Source organism: Diplotaxodon limnothrissa, linkage group LG4 (assembly GCF_057381915.1).
Source record: "Diplotaxodon limnothrissa isolate DT_005_m linkage group LG4, D_limnothrissa_male_GT1.1, whole genome shotgun sequence".
Taxonomy (NCBI): Eukaryota; Metazoa; Chordata; class Actinopteri; order Cichliformes; family Cichlidae; genus Diplotaxodon; species Diplotaxodon limnothrissa.
In genome coordinates, this window is record NC_140599.1 from 1,035,499 (window position 1) to 1,056,171 (window position 20,673).

A 20,673-nucleotide genomic window follows, 5' to 3' on the forward strand; every position below is an offset into this window, starting at 1 on the left:
AAATTTTGGTATCAACCTAAACATCTGTTTGTGCTCTTTTGCTGTTAATATTTCTTTTTTTCAAATTTAATTGTTAATTATTCAATAAAATCACAATTATTCCTGTACCTGACTAACCCTTCAACCCCGTCACATGAATGATCCCACCCCCATAAATACAATGGTGTGATCCAGAATTCGTATACATCAGGAAGTGACATCACTGAAGTCTTTTGGACAACAGGACCAGAGACAGGCAAGTTGCTCCATTCTTTTCCTTTATTTTAGTCATTTATCTTGTGATATTGTGGTCGTCAACCTCAATGACTCAACACCGTAACATGAAAAAAAGAAAACTATTACTTATGAAAAGTTTTTTGTTAGTTCCTGAATATATGGTGATTTTGAATTTCATGCATGCCATGTGTTCTCTGTCTGGTATTCACTATATTGAGCAGCGGCCCGTTTGTGCAAAAATCTCAACCCTGTTATGTTTTTGATTGTAACGCGGTTGTGAGATTGTTATGGGGTTGAGAGTTTAATACTTTGGTTGTTAAGTTATCCAATTATTTAAATCAATTATTATTATATTCAATCACCATTCTTATACTGCATGCATGCTGAATGTGATTTATGTTCCATGTTAAGGATGCGAGTAAGATGGCACCAACAACAGCAGCAGAAAGGCAAAAGAAGTATCGGGAACGCCTTAAAGCTGATCCTGAAAGAAGGGAGAGAAACCTGCAGAGTGAGCGTGAGAGATGAAGGACACTGTCAAGGTGACAGTCAAGAAATCTGTGGAGGGCACACAAGAGGACCTCATTGAGCTCTTCCACAGCTTTGTAAAGAAATTTCAAATGTATCACTTCAAGCAGCAGTATGCCTTCTGCCGTGAGCTGAAGAACAACATGTCAGGGGAGGAGACTTTTACATGTTGACTTCTCAGAAAACTACAGCTGTAAATACAGTTCTCAAGTACAGGCGGTCCACTTTGGGGCTTCACATCAGCAGGCTGCCCTTCATACTGGTGTGTTGTATGTTGGTGGATTCTCAGGCTGTGTCCCAATTCAGAGACTGCACGCTTGAAGTACGCATTTTAAGTGCGATTACGTCACCGCCATGCGACGACGGCTGTCCCAATTCGAAGTGTGCTTCAAATGCACCGTCGATTTCCCCAAATATCAAGCGTGGTCCGGTGCACACTTCGTGGTCCCATATATCACACAATTCATAGCGCAGCGGTGGGTGTGGATAATTTTGCCGCAATTTTGCGGCAGAAGGGAGCAGCCGAAGAGTGAACTGTCAAAAGTAAGTACTGAATACGATGTCACTTATTTATGTGCAAATGTTTAATAACGAAGAACATTAAAACATGACTGTTGGCCACATGTTGGCAAAGTCATGTGACATTAGTGATGTTTGTACATTCAGCGCTAACTTGGGTGTATATATATATATATATATCCAGTCCTGTGGTCTCAGCCTCAAATACTCAACTACTCAAAGTGATGTCATGACAAAAATGAATGATCAACAAAACATTTTTGTTTTGTTGATCATTCATTTTTGTCATTCGCGGTTAGTATCATGGTTGCTAGGCAACCTGAACAGCGCGAGGCAGGCTAGACCGTCCCATTTCACAGGCCTCTCACTTCCGCACTTCTCGTACTTATAGTACGCACCGTGCGTAGTACGCGTACTTCAAGCGTGCAGACCCTGAATTGGGACACAGCCAGAGCCTGTGTGCTTTAGCACCATCTCCCCCAGTAGACATAAAGGCCCTCCAGCAATATGGCAGCACCTAAATCCTGGGCTAGATTACCTTCAAGGCCAACATCCACAAGTGTCTTTGCTGCACTTTTTAAGCCTGTACGCGATACAAACAACGAGGAAACTTCTACCTTTTCACTACAGAACTGGACAGAAGAGGATTCAAGGCTGGTTCTTGGAATTTTTCGAGGCCAGTCATGGAAAAGGAGCACCAGATGGTGTCGGGGGAGCCTTAAAAAGAGCAGCTGACATGATGGTAGCAAAGGGGCATGACATCCCAGATGCAGAAGAGTTATTCAGGGCCTTTTCTGAAACAAACACAAGTGTGAAACTGTTCTTTGTGAAAAGTGAAGATGTTGAGGAAGCTATGGAGAAAATGCCGAAGCAGATACCAGCTGTTCCTGGAACCATGAGAATTCACCAGGTCGTTACTGCAGCTCCAGGAGAACTGATGGTTCGTGATGTAAGCTGCATGTGCACAACACAGAAGCAGTTTAACTGCAAGAGCTGCAACACCCAGTGTTTCACTGTTGGCCAGAAGATAGAAACAGCTGTATCACAGACAGGCAGTGGGAGGAATCCAGAAAAAGAAATCCAGTGGGAGAGTCCGGAGCTGGTTGGTAAATGGTGTATTCTCAGATATGACGATGATTTGTATCCAGGCATCATTCTAAACATACAAACAACACAAGTCCAGGTCAAATGCATGCATCGTGTTGGGTCAAACCGATTGTTCTGGCCGCATCAGGATGATATCCTCTGGTACCTGTTTGATGATGTCCTTGAACTCATTCCACCCCCACGGGCTGTGACAAGGCGCCATGTGGAAGTCTTGAAACAGGTGTGGAACCGACTCACAAGATGAATTCATGAAACAACCGGCACATTCATGCATATATACAGACACACACACCGAAGCAAGCACACACATGCAAAAACACTCTGACATGGACACTGATACAGACAGACACACTGAAATCGTTAACTGATTATTATTGTTATTACTTCAACCAGTTCAACAAGTTTAATTGTATGTTATCGGAGCAAGGGTGAGGTGACTTTTAGCACCTCATCAGCACTTATGCCTAGACACACACACACACGCACGCACGCGCACACACACACACACACGCACGCGCACACACACACACACGCGCGCGCACACACACACATTATGCTACATTTGAGCAATTCACTTTACAATGTTTGTTAGTTGTTAATGTGCTGTTGTGGTTGTTTTTACTTGAGATTAATAAAACTTAACTCTACTGCAGTTTGTATCTGGTGTCCTTGCTATGGTTACAAAGTGAGATATAATGTTAATGGCAGTCCTGTACATTGAATTTAGGAGTAAACAACTGTTTATATGTAACGCTGTATTTGTCTCTTCAACCCTGTTATGCTAGTCTCAACCCCGTCACACCTACATTTTCATATATAATTTTCTTAAAATGTTGAAAAAAATAATTTAATGTTTGGGGATCTCTGTCTAAGATATTGAGCGCTATCATATGATCATTGATTTTTATTACAATTCTTAGTTAAACTAAATTTTTGATTAAAAATGACAAGATTGCTTTCACTCATTAGTTACATTTCAGGATTTAAGAAAGTAAAAATTTGTGATTTTATGTAACTTTTCTATGTAAAATTATTGAATTAGTATGGGGACATCTAATTAATGTAAACATATTGATGTCTTTAGAAATACATTTTATGATAATGTTCAGAGAGCCTCCAAAGTGTCCATAACGGGGTTGAAGAATTACAGTCACTACATCTTGAAAATATGATCAATAATAAAAGAAAACTAATGCCTGAGATGGGAAAATGCATTTTTCTGATAGTTAAATATATCCTTAATGATGTGGGATATACATATAAATAATACATTTTGGTAAAAAATGTGAAAACATCCAAGTCCGATTTTAACCATTCTCGTGGAATGACTCAGTTAGTGATGGTGAGATGAAGCCTCGTGATGAACTGAAGCTTCCATCCACCTGGTCGACTCATGGTTCGAAACATTGTGATGATTCATTTGCTCTACTGCGCCATCAAGTGGACGATTCAAGTGAAACAGGCTCTGTGATTATAATGATGTGTAAACCTCTAAACTGAATAAAAAAATTGTTATTATTGATAAATTGTGGTTATTTATCCCGAATATTGTCTCAGTATGTTTGATACAAAAGAGAAAGTGGAAACTATCAGAACAGAGTTTTGGTATGATTGTGTAACTGTTAGGGCTGTGTGTCGTCACTGATTTCTAGAATTGATTTGATCCACGATTCGATTCAATTCGGGGAAATTTTGCAAAACAGCAAAAGTCAGAGAAAATTCATGACGATGTTTACGTGAAGCGTAGTTTGGATCTTCTTTTGCTGCTGGTTTACTCAATATTGTTTGAAGAGAGATCAAACTAACAGCTTCAGAATCAGCGCAAAAAAGACGTAAACACAAAGCGCGGACCCGCCGAAACATCAGCGAGCTGTCGGCTTTCAGCCCGGACCGTGAGAAAGGCGACATCTCACTCAGTGGCGGTCCTAGCCTGTTTGGTGCCCCGGGCAAACAAACACACACACACACACACACACACACACACACACACACACACACACACACAAAACATATTAATTAAGGATTGTACATTAACATAAAACTGTTGTCGGAACCACACTGAATTTCGCCAGAGAAACACACACACACATATATGAAGAGAGAGAGAGAGCAAACAGCTACCAGACAGCCATCATCATTCGTCATACAATGAGAACAGGACAAATCAACACTTGACACTGACTCATTAATATTAAAATCTGTAACCTAATGTATTATTTGGAGTTTAGTCTGTTACTGTTACTATTTTTACCATTTCTTTTTTTTTCCCAGATAAACTATTCAATTTATTGATTTTCTTACATAAATTCAGTACAGATCACACCCCAGACATTAATCCGCTAAAAATCACTTATTGCCTTGGCTTGATTTGCATCAACTGCATCTATGACAATCATCTAAGTCTTCTCTATCTTTAACTTTGTAAGTAAATGCGCATTCCAGAAAGAGCTTTGTACATGTATACATGCCATTACTGTACAACCTCACCTTGTAGGTGTATACCTGGATTTGCCTTAACCTTTCACAATGAATCAGTGCGCACCGTTGAGATAATCTAAAAAGCAGAAGAGATACGTTTACAGAAACAGAGACGTGATTGTCGGAGAAAATGAAGCTGAACAAGTCGCCTTTCTTCGGGAATCTTATTTTTACCATTTCTTCTTGGAGCAACTGTAACCCACATTATTTCCTTCAGGATTAATAAAGTATTCTGATTCTGATTGTTTCAGGATGAGCTGCCATCATCCAATCACACATCTGCTTACCTGCATCTTTGCTCGTTTCTCCTCCTCTTCTTTTCTATTTTTTCTAAACTGAGCACCTGATGGCTTTGAATGTTTCTTGTCCATCTTACATTGGTTTTAATTTTGCACTCCAGTATGAACACCCATCCCCCAACCCGAGGATCACTACAACATGACCTAACAGACCTACACCCTAGTTCACTTTGTCTAAGGTGTATTTCTGGGATTTCACACAACCCAGGATTCAAATCCTGGGTTGTTTGGCTCTCGGCGAAGGCAGTCACACTTTTCTCCTCCTTCCCCTTATCTTCCCTGCTTAGCCTCTTGTGTCCTTGTCTTGTCTCGTGTGCATTACTTTCCCTGGAACAGTCTCTCACAGTCTGTTCTCTAAACCTAAAAGAGAATTATGGATTTGATCAACTGGTCTCTGAATGCTATTTACACCCTTTTCTCAACAAGAAGTCTGGGCTCGGGAGAGCCCGAGTGCCCCGGAGGGACTTTCGTGTACACGATGGATGGGTGGCAGAAATGGAGGATCGTGTGCCTGGCAGGACTGTGGATCGAGGACGCTGAAGATATCTACCTATTTGGAACCATGATAACAGGGTTCTTGCTGATCGGAGCTGGCTTGGCCCTGGCTTATCGGAGAATTAAGGAAGCGGAACCGGCTGTTCAAACCCCCACAAGGCTGTCCGCTGGGATTGAAACGATGGGACGAGGTGCGGCTTCTCAGAAAGGACTCACTGAAGGCAGCATGGTTAAGAGCTTGGAGACACTTACGGCTGCAGTGAAGGCTCAGAATAACACCTCTGAGCGTATGTATGTTGGATTACATCAGAGAAGAAACCACTCGGAACAACTCTGGGCGGAAGCTGGATTGAAATTCTCATGAGTCTTTGCAAAAGAAAAATCACCATCATAATGCGGATACCCCTTCGGCGCCAGCTGTGGGCCCAAGGCTGGAGCCGATCAACAACTCCCTGATAACGACTGTGTTGAGTCTGTTCCTTCCCACTCTATGCAAGGCCACCTGGGTTGGCTGGTAGACTGTTTACTTAGCCTGGCAGGGCGGAGGACACTGTCTCAGCTGAACTCTGGACACGCACACACATACATTTACACTGATAAGCACTCACACATCCCCCTCCCCTTCCAATGCCTTCGATGCTTGTTGCCTCCTGGGAACACGAGGCAGGTCTGGGCCCCCGCTGGAGAGACGGCGCAGTGGCAGGATGGCTGCTGTGTTGCCTGGGATTACTCCTCACCCCCTACCCAACCCTGTTGCTGGTCACGTGCTCCATAATGTTGTGCTGTGGACATTTTCTGTGCTTTCTGTGCAGAGGAGTTTTTTGTTTCCTGTTCTCATGCTGTCCTCCTGTAGCCCAGCATGAGTAGAGGTCTCTTTTTTTCCTCTTGTACTTTCCCATTGTAGTGTACATTTCAGTAATGCAATCGTTCTCTGACTTGTATCCCCATGATGTCTGTGTCGTGTGTGTATGGTCGGGGGGCGGGTTCATTCCACTGCAGGGCAACCTGCATGTGGCGAATAAAATTTGAACTTGAACTTGAAATCACGAGTACATAATGGGCTTGGATTTACAACATTATGAATGAAATGTGCTTTATTTGGAAGCAGCCGGCCCCGCCCCTTTTGACAGGTTGTGTGTGAGACTTTAAATCATCAAACTGTAAATTATAAAATTTAAATTGTTATTGATCCTTTACCCCGAGTCCTAAAGTTATATTTATTTTCTTACTCTTCTTATATTTGTTGTTTGTTTACTTGCACCGCTGTAACTGCAGCCTCGTCGTCTCGTCTCTCTATATGCTGGACTGTCTGTAGCGGAGATGACAATAAAGTTTACTTTGACTTCAGCAGCGCGCAGGCGCACCGAGGGCTCTCGCGCTCACTTTATAGAATTTCGAAAAAACATTGGTGCAGATTATAAGTCTGTATGATGTCTGGTGTTTTCGTGTTTGTTGGTTTGTTTTTATTTTGCGAGTTGGTTATTAGACGCTGCTCCAGCCAGCCAGAGAATCCCCCGCCGCCCCGCGCTCTCCTCCCTGTGCCGCCAGCAGCAGGCGCACCTCGCAAACGGAGGGCGTCCTTACTCGCAGCAAATGGGCGATAGAAAACCGATCGGTGCCTGTGACATTCCCAATACGCGGTGGCTGATGTCGGGGCAGCATGAGTACCAGCATTTTTTTGCCGATGCCCGTGATGCCGCCCCCCCACCACGATGCCGCTCTGGGGAACCTGATCTCACTGATTCTGATCCGTCGGCACTTTGTGTTTACGTCTTTGTGCAGAAGCCGTGTTCCTGCTCTCATTTACTGTTCTAGCTGTTTGGTGGTTGTTGAAATTTAGTGAGGTTTAACGTGAGATTCTGGCATTTCAGGGAAAAAAAAATAAACAATTGATTCAGGATTTTAATGAATCGATATCACGTTATCCAAGCCAGAATCGATTTTAATCGATAATCAAAACCCGCCCCTAGTAACTGTGTAATCATGCTTATGTGCATCTGGATGACACAAACTAGTGTGTGGCGCTTCACTTTTTAATAAACTAAAAGACAGAAATCAGATGATAGGATCTGTAGTGTTGTTTATTTATATTATGGTGCTTATCATTCCTGATATTTATTACTGTGTGCATACTTTATTAGAAGAGAGGAGAAAAAATCTCTTCCTTGCTGGTTCCATCGAAGAAGAAATGCTCAAGAAACTATGTAGGACGTATGTAATCCAATTCCACAACACAATGTGATCGGGGGAATCAGCTGTGTTTTGCTGCCCATTTTATTTCAAATCTGGCGCGAGCCGGCGAGCCACTTCCTGAATCAGTCACGTGGTACGGACTGCCCGCGAGGCCTCGAACGTCACTGCATACGTAATCAAAGCAAGCCTCGATACGCGCTTCACAAAAACTCCCCCGAGATTACCCGACACGGGCATCGAAGCTTCGACACACAGGACACATCAGTGTGGTATTGCAGTCTAGGACGACTGCTCGGTCTACCAGCAGCTCATGTTTGGCCCCTCTGGTGTTTCTGCCTATCCCTTTCTATGCCCCGCTCATGTATTGAGAGCCATGTGCCTGTTCATCTTAGCCTCTATGGTGCCATTAAGACATTTAAAAAACAATCCTAAAATGTAGGATAGTGTAGCCAGTGGAGTGAAATTAAAATGGGGTAATGTGGTCAAACTTTTTTGTTCCAGTTAAAAGACGTGCTGCGGCATTTTGCACAACCTGCAGGCACCTAATGGACGCATCACTAACCCCACAATACAGTGTGTTACAATAATCCAGCCTAGATGTAACAAAGGCATGGATTACTGATAGGTTTGTAGCATAAACCTATTCGCTGGAACGTTCAAGACAATTTACTACACAGCAAAAAGCAAGACACAAGTCACCATAGTTCTCTGGGTCACTCATGCATGAGGGAGACCTGCCTGGAGCCAAGTGTCGTTCCACCCACTTGACCTCCGTCAGACTCTCAGCCAGCTTCCCCATAGCACTCCTTTTATTGTGGTTACATGAATATGCATCGGTTCATTAACATATGACGTTTCTTATAGGGACACACGTGGACAAAGAGTACCTTGTCTGTGTGTGTCGTGTGTGGGATTATAGTATTATCTTATGCCATGTTATTCCCCTAATTAAAGATTGTGAAGTTATTATGTAGTTTTAGTTTGCATTATTCTACTGAATACGTGGGATTCTGTGTGTGTGTGTGTATGTATGTATGTGTGTGTGTGTGTGTGTGTGTATGTATGTGTGTGTGTGTATGTATGTGTGTGTGTGTGTGTGTGTGTGTGTGTGTGTGTATGTATGTGTGTGTGTGTGTGTGTGTGTGTGTATGTATGTGTGTGTGTGTGTGTGTGTGTGTGTGTATGTGTGTGTGTGTATGTATGTGTGTGTGTGTATGTGTGTGTGTGTATGTATGTGTGTGTGTGTGTGTGTGTGGAGGGGGGGTCAAGATGTGACCCCGTGAAGACTCCCCAAAGCTGGTGCCAGGAGTCTAGCGGTACATCTGAACAAAAGGCCCTTACACTCAAACAGGTATACGTGTGTTTGCTATACCATATATCAGCAAGAGAAGATACGACCTCTCCTAGCAGGTGTGTGATCTATGCCAGAACACTCTGAAGAGTGAACGCACCCCCCTCTTCATGCTACACAGAGTTGTTATGAGACATTCTTTCAATATGCCATCAACTATATACTTCTAACCACAAATGATTACATGTTTCTCAATACAAATGACAATAATAAAATATAAACCCAACAATTACTGTCTCAAAAAGCTGTTTCGATAAGACGGGCTTTAATTTGGTTAATTGCCTCAAATGAAAAAAGCGAGATCGTACAGCAGCTCTGACCTGGCTTTCAAGTTTAAGATCTGCCTCCATTTTAACTCCCAGATCAGTGATGACTGGTTCAACATACTGTGCCAGCGAACCAAGATCTATAGTAGTGGCCTGCTCATTACACAGATCTGGTCCTGTTGGATCTGCCTTTGATACTGTGGGTCACAGGATCATGATAACCAGACTCAAGAACCTGTTTGGGATTACTGGTGTTGTTTCAAATGGTTCATGCCATATTTATCTGAACGATCTCAAGTGATGATCAACAGTTTTGCCTTGTGAGGTACCTCAGGGATCTGTCCTGGGTCCAATTCTCTTTATGCTTTATATATTCCGCCTAGGCCAAATTATTAGGCGCTACAATGATATCTCCTACCATCTCTATGCTGATGACATTCAGTTATACTGTTCTTTAAAGTCTCTGAGTTTCATAAATTGTTTAGTTTGAGTAACTGCCTGACAGAAATTAAGCAATTGTTAAATGACAGCTTCCTCCAGCTAAACTCTGATAAAACAGAAACTCTAATTGTTGCTCCAGACCATGGTCTCAGAAATCAGGCAGCATATCAGCTTCTTAGAGCCTTCTGTTAAATCGAGCCTCAGAAACCTCGGTGTCATGTTTGACAGCTCGATGTGGCTCGATTCTAAGCAGCTGGTCCGAAACTTTTTTTTATCATCTAAGGAATATTTTAAAACTGGGACTAATGGTGTCAAAGTGGAGATGATTATTCATGCTTTTATTTCTTCCCGTCTGGATTATTGCAATGGTCTTTTTATTTGTTTTAACAAATCAGCTTTAAATTGTCTTCAGACTCTGCAGCATGACTTTTAACAGGCACCAACACAAGAGCTCATATCACTCCAGTTTTAGCCTCCCTTCACTGGTTGCCTGTAAGTTTTAGGTTTCATTTTAAAATTTTAGTTCTAACCTTCATGGCCCTACATGGTCAAGTACATATCTGACCTGCTGAAACCGCGTTCATCTTCCCGAGCTCTGAGGTCATCAGGTCAGAGTCTGCTGGCGGCCCCACACACTCTATTTAAACTCGTGGTGGTCGGGCCTTTCAGACAGCAGCACCATGGCTGTGGATTCTCTGACACTGTTTTTACACCGACTCCATCGATTCTTTTAAAAAACAGCTGAAGACATTTTATATAGACAAGCTTTCAACTAATTTGTTGTTTTTATGTTGTATTTTGCTGTTTTACATTGTACATGTTGTATTTTCATTCTTTGCTTTGTGAAGCACTTTGTGAAAAGCACTATATAAATACATTTTACTTACTTACAGCCATTACCACTGTACCCTGAGACACAGCATCGATCTTGACTCTTGTCAGTCTGAGCCAGGCCTTTCTCTGTAATTGCCTTGGGTGAGAGAAAAAGCTTACAGCTGACTGGAGGATTAATCCATCCTTAGCCTCCGGTCTTACAGTCTCCTCACAGACGCTACCTCTGTTCACTGCAGGCATGCATTTGCCTGTCAGCAACTAAACCTGTTCTAACTGGGACATTTCATACCAGGATTTGATTTGATTGCTTTACATCTGATTCGCTCGTCATTCATCTGCAAAAATGACTATCAGAACAGCGCGCCCAAACCGGGCACAACATTTCCAGCCCCGTTTGTATTGCCTCAAAAAGGTGGGTCAATAGCATTTCTGTTATAGCATTATTATGTATTCCTTTTGTAATATATTTTGATTATCCATCATTCTTTAATAATTAAAGGCTTTTTCACGTTAGGTTCTAGATTTCTATATAAACTGCTTTGGTGAAAAAGGAAAAATACAAAGCACGCAAGCTGCAGTAACCTTGTTTTCCTACCCCCTGTTCTTAAGATTATATAAAGATTTTTCTGTTGCATGCAGTATCTAAGGGATACCCATGCATTTGCATGAGATTTAAACATGATTGGTTTGCCAGCATAAGAGGCTTGCTGAAGCTAATCTTTTAGTCCACCTAAAAGCTAATTAATGTTATTGTTTGGCAGCATGGTGTCACTGCAGTCTAAAGCATCTGAACAACCTTATTGTTATGCACTTCAGATAAAAATATTAACTTTCAAACAATTCATTGGCACAATGAAGCAAAGACACAGGAATAAGATAAACAAAGAAGTATTCCAGTATTAACCTAACTAATCAGATTCTTTATAAAGTAGGCCTGGTGTTTTACAGTATGAACGCTATTCTGACCCAGTTTACTACTATTCCAATTTTAAAAAACTCTGAAAGAGAGGGGCTGAGCTGTCAACTGATCAACACTTGGTGGTGAGTTGGATCAGGTGGCGGGGGGCGGTGCTGGACAGACCTGTCACACCTAAACGTATAGTGAGGGTGCGCTGGGAACAGTGGTCTGTGAGATCTTTAACACACACCTCCGGCAAAGCTTCAACAGCATTCTGAGGGAGACTGGGGACATTGAGTCCCAGTCCGGTCTTTAAGTCTAACGTCGTTAGCCATGTCTGGGCCCAAACTCCACTGCAGGTCCCAAAGTCAAACGATCATTGCAGCATTACTGAGAGTTGAAAAACTCTTTAAATTCTTTCATCTTTCATAAAATGATCAGTGTGGCTGCTCTACCAGGTGTACCAATTAAGTTTAACATCCAGGCATCCATGAAGACGGAATTTATGACATTTAACGGAGTTAGAAGTTAGCAGGAAGTTACAGCTCTGCTATCACTTCCAACATAAATGAAGACAGAAAACTAAACAGCAGTGACGTCTGCAGGGTTACTGAAGTTGGACTAGCTGGTAGATAATGATGTGCTACGTCATCGCTAGCGCGACAAAGCTATGTTAGCATAACATAAATAGTAAAGCTGGAGGACGAATGCTAATGAACGGAGGACTTTTTTCCACTCGATAAAAGTTAATGTGAGCGTTCCCGATAGTTAGGGACAAATGCAATCACATGGCAGGATGCTGTAAACTTCAGTCAGGAGAACAACTGAGATAATCCATCCACAGTACGAGGTTAGTCAGTAATATACTGCTGCATGGACTGTAGTTACATAGGAAGGGTTTAAAAACTGAGCTTTAAAATGATTAGCGGTAATAAAAACCGAGAGAAGCCGACAGTGAACACTGACTGTTTTTAGTGTCTTTTTTAAAAACCGGATAGAGATCGACAGACTACGTGACTTGTGTGCGTTGCATTGTGGGTACAAGTGGCAGCAAAATCAAAACACTGCATCAAGCGCTAGCATTTCCAGCACCGGTAACCATTCATTCTGCTGTTTTAATCCCTACTTGCATTTTATTTGCCCCAAAAACAGTTATGTACAAAACGAAGAAGAACACGGCAGGTCCGTACAAAGACAGACTTGACGAAAAGGCAAAAAAAAAGTACGAGGAAAAACAACAAAGTAATGAAAGGGTTTGGCCCATACGAGCATACAGAGTGGACTGAAGACATTAGCGTGCTGCCCCCACCTTCATCACGCTCATATTTATAATTATATGTTCCTAAGTGTGAGTGCATACACTCATGAAGTGTTTGGTAACTTCAGATCCCTGCAACAAGCCCAGTTCCAGTTTACCGATGGATGGGTACAGGACACTGACATGTTCTGAGTAGCCAGATATGTAGGTGGACACCAGGTTTTATTCTAAGTGAAGGGCAACCCTTCAAAAAATGGACAGAGCAGTGGAGTAGCCAAGCGAAAAGAACAATATAAAACTCGATTACTAAAATATCATTTATTTCACTTTTTTTTTAAACAGTTAAAAACACCCCAGGCCACTTAGAACACACAGTCAAAACAACACTGAAAGTCCACTGGCGTCAGCCACAGCATTAAAATCCACCAAAATTGGACAAAGAAAACCCCGCGACGTCCCCGGCCGTTGTGTCTGTCTCTTTGCATGGAAGAGAGAGGGGGCAGCGATAGTGACCGTTCTTTCCAGTGAAAGGGATTTCTTGTAGCAAGCTAGTACCTACAATCCTTTGTGGTTTTACCCTGGAAATGACGTCACATTTTCGAACTCTATAGACCATGTTCAGCATCTCCATTGCCTGAAGCTGCTGCACTGAGCTGCGGCTGCAGGAGTGTTGGTAACTGTTGTGGTGGTAACCCCCGAACCAAATGGAGGTGAAGGGAGCCAGCAGACTGAAGAAGAAAGCCTATCGGGCTTGGTTAGCTTGTAGGACTTCGGAGAAAGCTTATAGGTACCGACTGGCCAAGCAGCATGCGGCAATGGCTAAAGCAAAAACTCGGGTGTGGAAGGAGTTCAGGGAGGCCATGGAAAAAGATTTTTGGACTGCCTTGCAGAGATTCTGGCAAATCATCAGGCGACTCAAGAGGGGAAAGCGGCGCTGTACCTGCATTATGTATATTGCAGGTGGAGCACTGCTGAACATTGAACATTGTCATGCAGTGGAAGGAATACTTCGAGGACCTCCTTAATCCCACTGGAGGAAGCAGAGTCTGGGGATGAGGGGGACGACTCGTCCATCTTTGGGGGTGAGGTCTCTGAGGCTGCTAAACAACTCCCTGGCAGAGGCTCCTGTGGAGGGTGAGGTGCACCCCCTGAGTTCCTGAAGGCTCTGCATGTTGTATTGCTGTCTTGTTGACACACCTCTACAAGGTTGCATGGAGGTCAGGGGCAGTACCTTCCGTCCTGGTCATGGAACACTGGACCAGCTCTTTATCCTCTCGAGGATACTTGAGTGTGCATAGGAGTTTGCCCAACCAATCTAGATGTGCTTTGTGGACTTGAAGAAGGCATTTGACCGTGTTCGGGGTGTCATGTGTGAGGTGCTTCAGAAGTATGGGGTGTTGCCGGCAATAAGTCAGACCTGTTTCCGGTTGGTGATGGGCTCTGCCTTTGTCACCGATTCTGTTCGTAAGTTTTATGGACAGAATTTCTAGATGCAGCCAAGTAGCAGAAGGTTTCCTCTTGGTGGTCAGAAAATCTCATCTCTGGTTTTTGGATGATGTGGCTCTGTTGGCTTCATCAGGTGATGGCCCCCAGGTCGCACTGGAACAGTTCGCAGCTGAGTGTGAAGTGATGGGAATGAGGATCAACACCTCCAAATCTGAGGCCATGGTTCTCAGCTGGAAAAGGGTGGAGTGCCCACTCCGTGTCAGGGTTCCTGACACGGAGTGGGCACTCCTGCCCCAAGTGGGAGAGTTTAAGTATCTCGACGACAGTGACAGCCTCCAAAGGCTGTGTCTCTTTTGTCCTCTTTATATTAATCTTTTTCATTCACCTCTGTTTTCAGCTGGAGTCGATTTTGCTAGAAATGCAGGACACAAAAAGTGGAGTTAAAGGTACAGAGCAGAAGCTCAATATCACTACCATCCCACATGTCATTGCTGGTGAGTGTGACACACACACACACACACACACACACACACACACACACACACACACACACACACACACACACACACACACACACACACACACACACACACAATAGAAATAAAACTGAATGAAATTAAACTCAAACATTTCTAGCATTTTTAACTGGTACATGATGCAGGAGGTAGAGCAGGTCATCAACTAATCAGAAGGTTGGTGGATCAAACCCTGGCCTCTCAGAGTGCTTAGAGTAGAGTAGAGTAGAGCACTATATAAAAACCAGTCAAGACTATTTTGTATGACTTTTGACATATATTTTTTGAATACCTGCATTCATGCATTTATTTCTTTTACTTCTGGACTGGATCAGCATTCCCCAAAATCTTCCTGAAAGCCTTCTGTTGATCCAAAAATACCAGAGTAAAGATTGAGATTTATATATTTTGCAAGCATATGTTAATAATCACTGTATGTGTTATAATGTCCATGCAAAGTTTGGCTCTGATTTTCCCATTAGTTGAGGAGATGATGGGGTAGGTTACATACATTATACTAAGGTAACTGCATGTCATTGACCTTTCTACTCTTGCCCATAGTTTATCTTTTGTCCTGTTCATTGGGTTGTTGTTTTTTGTTGTGTTTTTTTTGTGTCCCGTTTGGATCTTTAGCCATCAGAATTGTTGTCTTAAGGCCAAGAAAGATGCCAAGCGGATTTATTTTACCAAGTGGATCATCATGGCCTTGCCATATTGGTCCATTTGATTGACCTTTATTATAATTATGTATTTATTTTATTTTCAGTTGCTACAAACGGGACAGACATGACTGGGGGATAGGACAGGGAGAAAGAATGAAAGAAAGAGAGGGAGAGAAAGAAAACCAGAGGGGAGAAGAGACGGTGAGAAGGGGGGAAGAAAGAAAGAACAACAAACAAAACACCTGGATCACCTGTATGGAGAAAAAAAAACAGAAGAGAAAGCAAACAACAAAAGAGCAACATAAAAACAGCACCATCACAATAAACTAGCTAGCAGTAGATAACAGTAGATGCTAAATAATAAACGATATTGTGCAGCACGCAAGATAGAGAGCGCACAATGTGCTTTGAGGCAGCAGCCAAGAAAGCTGTAGTCCGCGTCTGTGAATACCCGTGTGTACACCTGTGTGCATACCTGTGTGGATCAGCATGCTTGTATTCCAAAGGTTTCTCCATGTAACGATCTGCTAGGGAGTGTGGGGAGCCATAGCCCCGTCCCCCAGGGTATGAAGCAGGTATGGAGGAGATCCAGGCCCCAGAGTACAAGGACCCGAGGAGGACCACCAAACGGGGGGGGGGGGGGGGGAACCGTGCCACCCTCCTGGGAAGAGCTGAGTAGAGCCCCAAAGGAGAGGTCGCCCCGCAGCTACGGAGCAGAGGCCAGAGGGGGTTGCAGTGGTGTGCCCGCGGGCTCTGCCGGCAGCCAGCTGTGCCAGAGAGGACCGAGCTTCAGGCCCAGAGGTCTGAGGGCATCCCATCCCCCGGAAGGAGCCCAGCCGGGCCACAGGCGCCCGGCCCCGCCAATCGGCCACCAGGAGTGAGCCGGTACATACATGAGCGCCCAGCCCCAGACGACAAGGACCACCAACACACCAACGTCTGAGGGCATCAGCCACCGGCAGGGAGTGTGGTGAGGGGAGATAGGCCTCCGTACTTTAGAGGGCCTGAGATGTACCCAGAGAGGTTGAGTCTAAGACCCAACCTGACATATAGACACAGACGAACAGGCACACGCGGACACAGACGTGCATTCCCACCCCATATGCACAACCAAATACTCGGCACTCACCCGACATGTAGACAGACACAAATAGACACTGCACAGACAGTCGCACTCCCCAAACATACTCTATATCCCAGGTCCAGGTACCCCCGCCCCCAGAGGGGCAAGCCGCACCTAGACCCAGGAGATGTAACCCTTCTCTCTGGGGTGGAGGCAAGCGGACCACCTCCTTATCTGCAGTAGCAGGGAGGCCCCGCATCCCAGACCCCAGTCTGACAGCCAGCACCTCCTCCCAGCCCCCCAGCCCTGACGGCTAACAGAACCGGGGTGAGTGAAGACCCCAAACCTCCCTACGCCCGCTCATATGTCGTGTTGCTGTGTGCTGTTCTAAAGTGCATTTAAAACTCAGGAGAGCATGGTACTAGCTTCCTCTCAGAGAGCAGCACGGCTCTTCCCGAAAACCCTCAGTGTCTAAATGCATTTAAAATTGAGGGTAGGGCACCAGCGCCAGAGGTGGGTTGGAGTACACCGACCATCCTCTGGATGCTGTAAAACGTGCCCACCCCCAAGGCCCTATATGTATGTGTTATGTGAGAGTGTGAGTAATGTGGATGTCTAGGTTGCAGAATAAAATTGAGGCACAGGCGGCCAGAAGGGGACAGAGGGGGAGTGCCTCCCCTGCACCCTGGTGACATACCTGCACCCCAAGCCCTGCGTGTCTGGGTGGGTGGGTGTGGTGGAGCGGGAATAGGGAGGCAGCTGAGGATGGGGAGGGAAGAAAGGGAGGGGCAAGCGGCCCCTCCCTGGGGCCAGCTCCCCCGCTGACCCCAGTAGGCACCCCCACACTCTGGAACCCACCAGGGCAAGGGGGCCCAGGCCCATCCGGACCGGGGCCCGCAGCAGCAGCACCGCCCAGCCCCACAGCCCACCCGACTCCACCCCAGAGAAAACTGCACCCACCCCATCATCCAATCATCTCCCAAACTACACAAGACAATAGACACCCAGGTTGAGTTCATTCTCCACCTCTCCTATATCTCTCCCCCACCTGCAGAGTGGGCTCCTGTAGTGAGGAGACCACCTGCAAAGATATAACAACCTCCCCACCAGTTAGAGAGCCCCCTAGTTGGGCCAATGCACCAGAGGTCCCCTGCATTGGGGCTGAGCCCCCCTGCACCCACCCGCCCACTGCTCCGGCGACACAACAGCCAGGACCCAAGCCCCCAAGGCCCGGCCAGCACCCCAGACCGGGGGGCGGAGCACCCCCAGACCCCCAAGCCTCCACGCCTGTCCCGGACCCTCCCAGGGGCAGCCAGGCTACCAGGCCAGTAACCAACGTCCGCCAGCACAGACCCTCCCCCATCTCCGCTGTACGCAGCCACAAGGAAAACACCATCCAAGAGCCCCAGAGCCCCTAACCAGGTCATGGCCACATCCCCCAGGTTAGTCCCTCTAGGGAAACGTCCCTAGGGACTCCCCAGACACCCTAAGGCCGTCCCTACCCCCATATCAACCACAATAGCGAAGGCAGGACCAAACCATGACCCCCCACCCCCACTAGGTGATGAAGCCGATCAAAGGAGCCCAAAGGGATTGATCAAATGTGATGGCAGATGTTGTATCAAGACTAATGTGATCTATTAGATGGTTTTTATATTGGTTAGAATTAAGATTATTTTTATTTTTCCAGTTAATGAGGACCATTTTCTTGGCAATGCATAGGGCCGTAAAAACAACGTGGGCTGTGTTTATTTCTGCAGTGACCTCATCCAAGTTGCCCAGCAAGCACACTAAAGGCTGGAATGTTACATTTCAGACACTTTGATAAGTCTTCACATATCTCACGCCAGAATTTCTGAACTGGTGGACAGAACCAAAGAGCGTGGATGTAATTGTCCGGTGTATTTGCTGTGCAGTGTGAGCAGTTGTTGGAAGGTGTATAGCCCATCTTGAACATCCTATGACCAGTATAGTGCACTCTGTGTAATATTTTGTATTGTATTAATTGCAAACTGGGATTTCTGATCCATTTAAAGGTTTTTAAGCATATCTGAGACCAAAGGATTGGGTCTAAGTTGATTGATAAATCTTGGGTTGTTTTTGTGTGGTCGGTCTGAGCTCGTTGTCTTCACCTTACAGTGCACCTTGAACTAACTGTTACTGTGAACTGGTGCTATGTATAAAAAACAACCAAGTGAATAAAAACATATAATTCTGTAAATGGCATTAAATAAATGTTTCAAATTGATTTAAAATACCACAAACTGATACAGAACAATAAAGTTTTAAGTAGAAAAAGAACAAATAATTCTCATAGTTTTGGTTTTTTCACTAAAGCCTACCTGTTATTTCTGAAGCTAAATGCTCCTGTTTATTGAACCTTCATACTTTGTCCTGTCCGATGTGCTAGACCACAAGGTGACAGTGCGTTTACCTCTCAGGTATTTAATCTGTACAGCCTCACTGGATTATTTAAAGCTTTGCTGCCTAAGCTGCTCGGCTAGTAGCTAAATAAAGCAGCCATGATTGGATGATATCTGTGCAGTGCTCTAAGAACCAAAGTGACTTTTTAATCTGGACTAAGGCCTGGAAGGGAAATTTGAGCAGCCATCCATTTGACCCAAGTATTCTGCCAGCACTTACAGTACATAAATGATGTGTTAGAACCAGAGGTATTCCATCAGGAGGGTGTAGGTGTTGGTAGCTGTAGCTGGCTGCTGCCCACATAGCAGCAGCAGCAGCCCGCTGTGTGGGCCCGGATCCAGCCCACACACTGTGCTTAAACATGGCCCACATACCGCACAGAATGACGGCCTTTTGGTGGCCCACACATGGGCCAGCACAAGGCCAGCTGCTGGCCCTGTGCTGGCCCAGAACAGTTTCAGCTCTGGCCCCAGATGTCAGCCTGATGTGAACCTTAATCAAGCCATGTAATAACAACATGTAGAGTAAAAGTAACATGACGAAACTCTGCTCAGACAGTGAATGGACTGATTCTTCTATAGCACTTTTCTACTCTCCCAGATTACTCAAAGTGCTCTATACAAAATGCCACATTCACCCAACCACACACTTTATCTAAACTGAGTGCTTCCTAACTTTATTCATAGTCTTGACTTGCAGACTGGAGGAGCCAGGGATCAAACCACTAACCTTCCGATCAGTAGGTGACCTGCTCTGCCTCCTGAGCTACAGCCACCTGGTGGTAAACATGAGTAAACCCTCACTAGGTTTTGGATAAAGTGTACACTCACAAACCTGTCAAACCTGCATTTGAAACATTGATTACCATAGCTGTATTGCCAGACCTGGCCCACATCTGGTTGACATACCCTGCCATGCCAGAAGTCATGGCAGGGTATGTCATGTCTGCTATGTGGGTATTGCAGCATAACTAAGGGAGGATTCAGGGTCACCTGGTCCAGCCCTAACTATATGCTTTAGCAAAAAGGAAAGTTTGAAGCCTAATCTTGAAAGTAGAGATAGTGTCTGTCTCCTGAATCCAAACTGGAACAATGAATAAAAGTCAGCCTGGTAAAGATAAGCAGAAGCTGCTTGTTGTGAGGCAGCAGTGCTAACCACCGTGCTTCCCGCTGTGTAATCTATTACTGTAAATGTTATTAAGAAATGATCAGACTAAAGAAGGGTTTCAGAGTTTACTGTTACATGTTCTGTTTTTATGTGATGATGTGTTGAGCAGGCTCACTGATAGTTTGAGAAATGCCTGATTCTTGTCTCATACTAGATGAAATGCACGGCTGTCATTTCCAGCACCTGCATGCATGTTAAAATGACCTACTATGATTATTGTATCTGATAGAGATGGCACGATACCACTTTTTTATGTCCGATACCGATACCGATATCATAAATTTGGATATCTGCCGATACCGATATGAATCCGATATAGTGTTTTTTAATCAACAAAACTGTTTTTTAAATATCTTGCTGCATTTTGTATAAGTTCATACTCAAGTTTAAAACAACAACTACACTAAAGCTATTCTGTTATACCTGTATACAAAAAAAATATTTCATAGTTCAGCAATACTGATCAATCTAATAAACTTAGACCTACACCATCCTCCCTATTCTGGTATTTTA

The 20,673-nt window shown here is 44.4% G+C and overlaps 1 protein-coding gene and 1 pseudogene across 1 annotated transcript in view; both read left to right on the forward strand.

Moving 5' to 3' along the window:
• Positions 1-740: 740 nt before the first annotated feature.
• On the forward strand, positions 741-2,614 carry LOC146632969 (uncharacterized; annotated as a pseudogene).
• Positions 2,615-11,070: 8,456 nt separating this feature from the next.
• rgs9a (regulator of G protein signaling 9a) overlaps positions 11,071-20,673 on the forward strand; it is a 35,953-nt gene continuing 26,350 nt past the window's right edge. Inside the window, exons 1-2 of the mRNA XM_085351252.1 lie at positions 11,071-11,139; positions 14,727-14,823. Of these exons, the coding sequence (XP_085207378.1) occupies positions 11,071-11,139; positions 14,727-14,823 (166 nt within the window). The remainder of the gene's footprint in view (positions 11,140-14,726; positions 14,824-20,673) is intronic.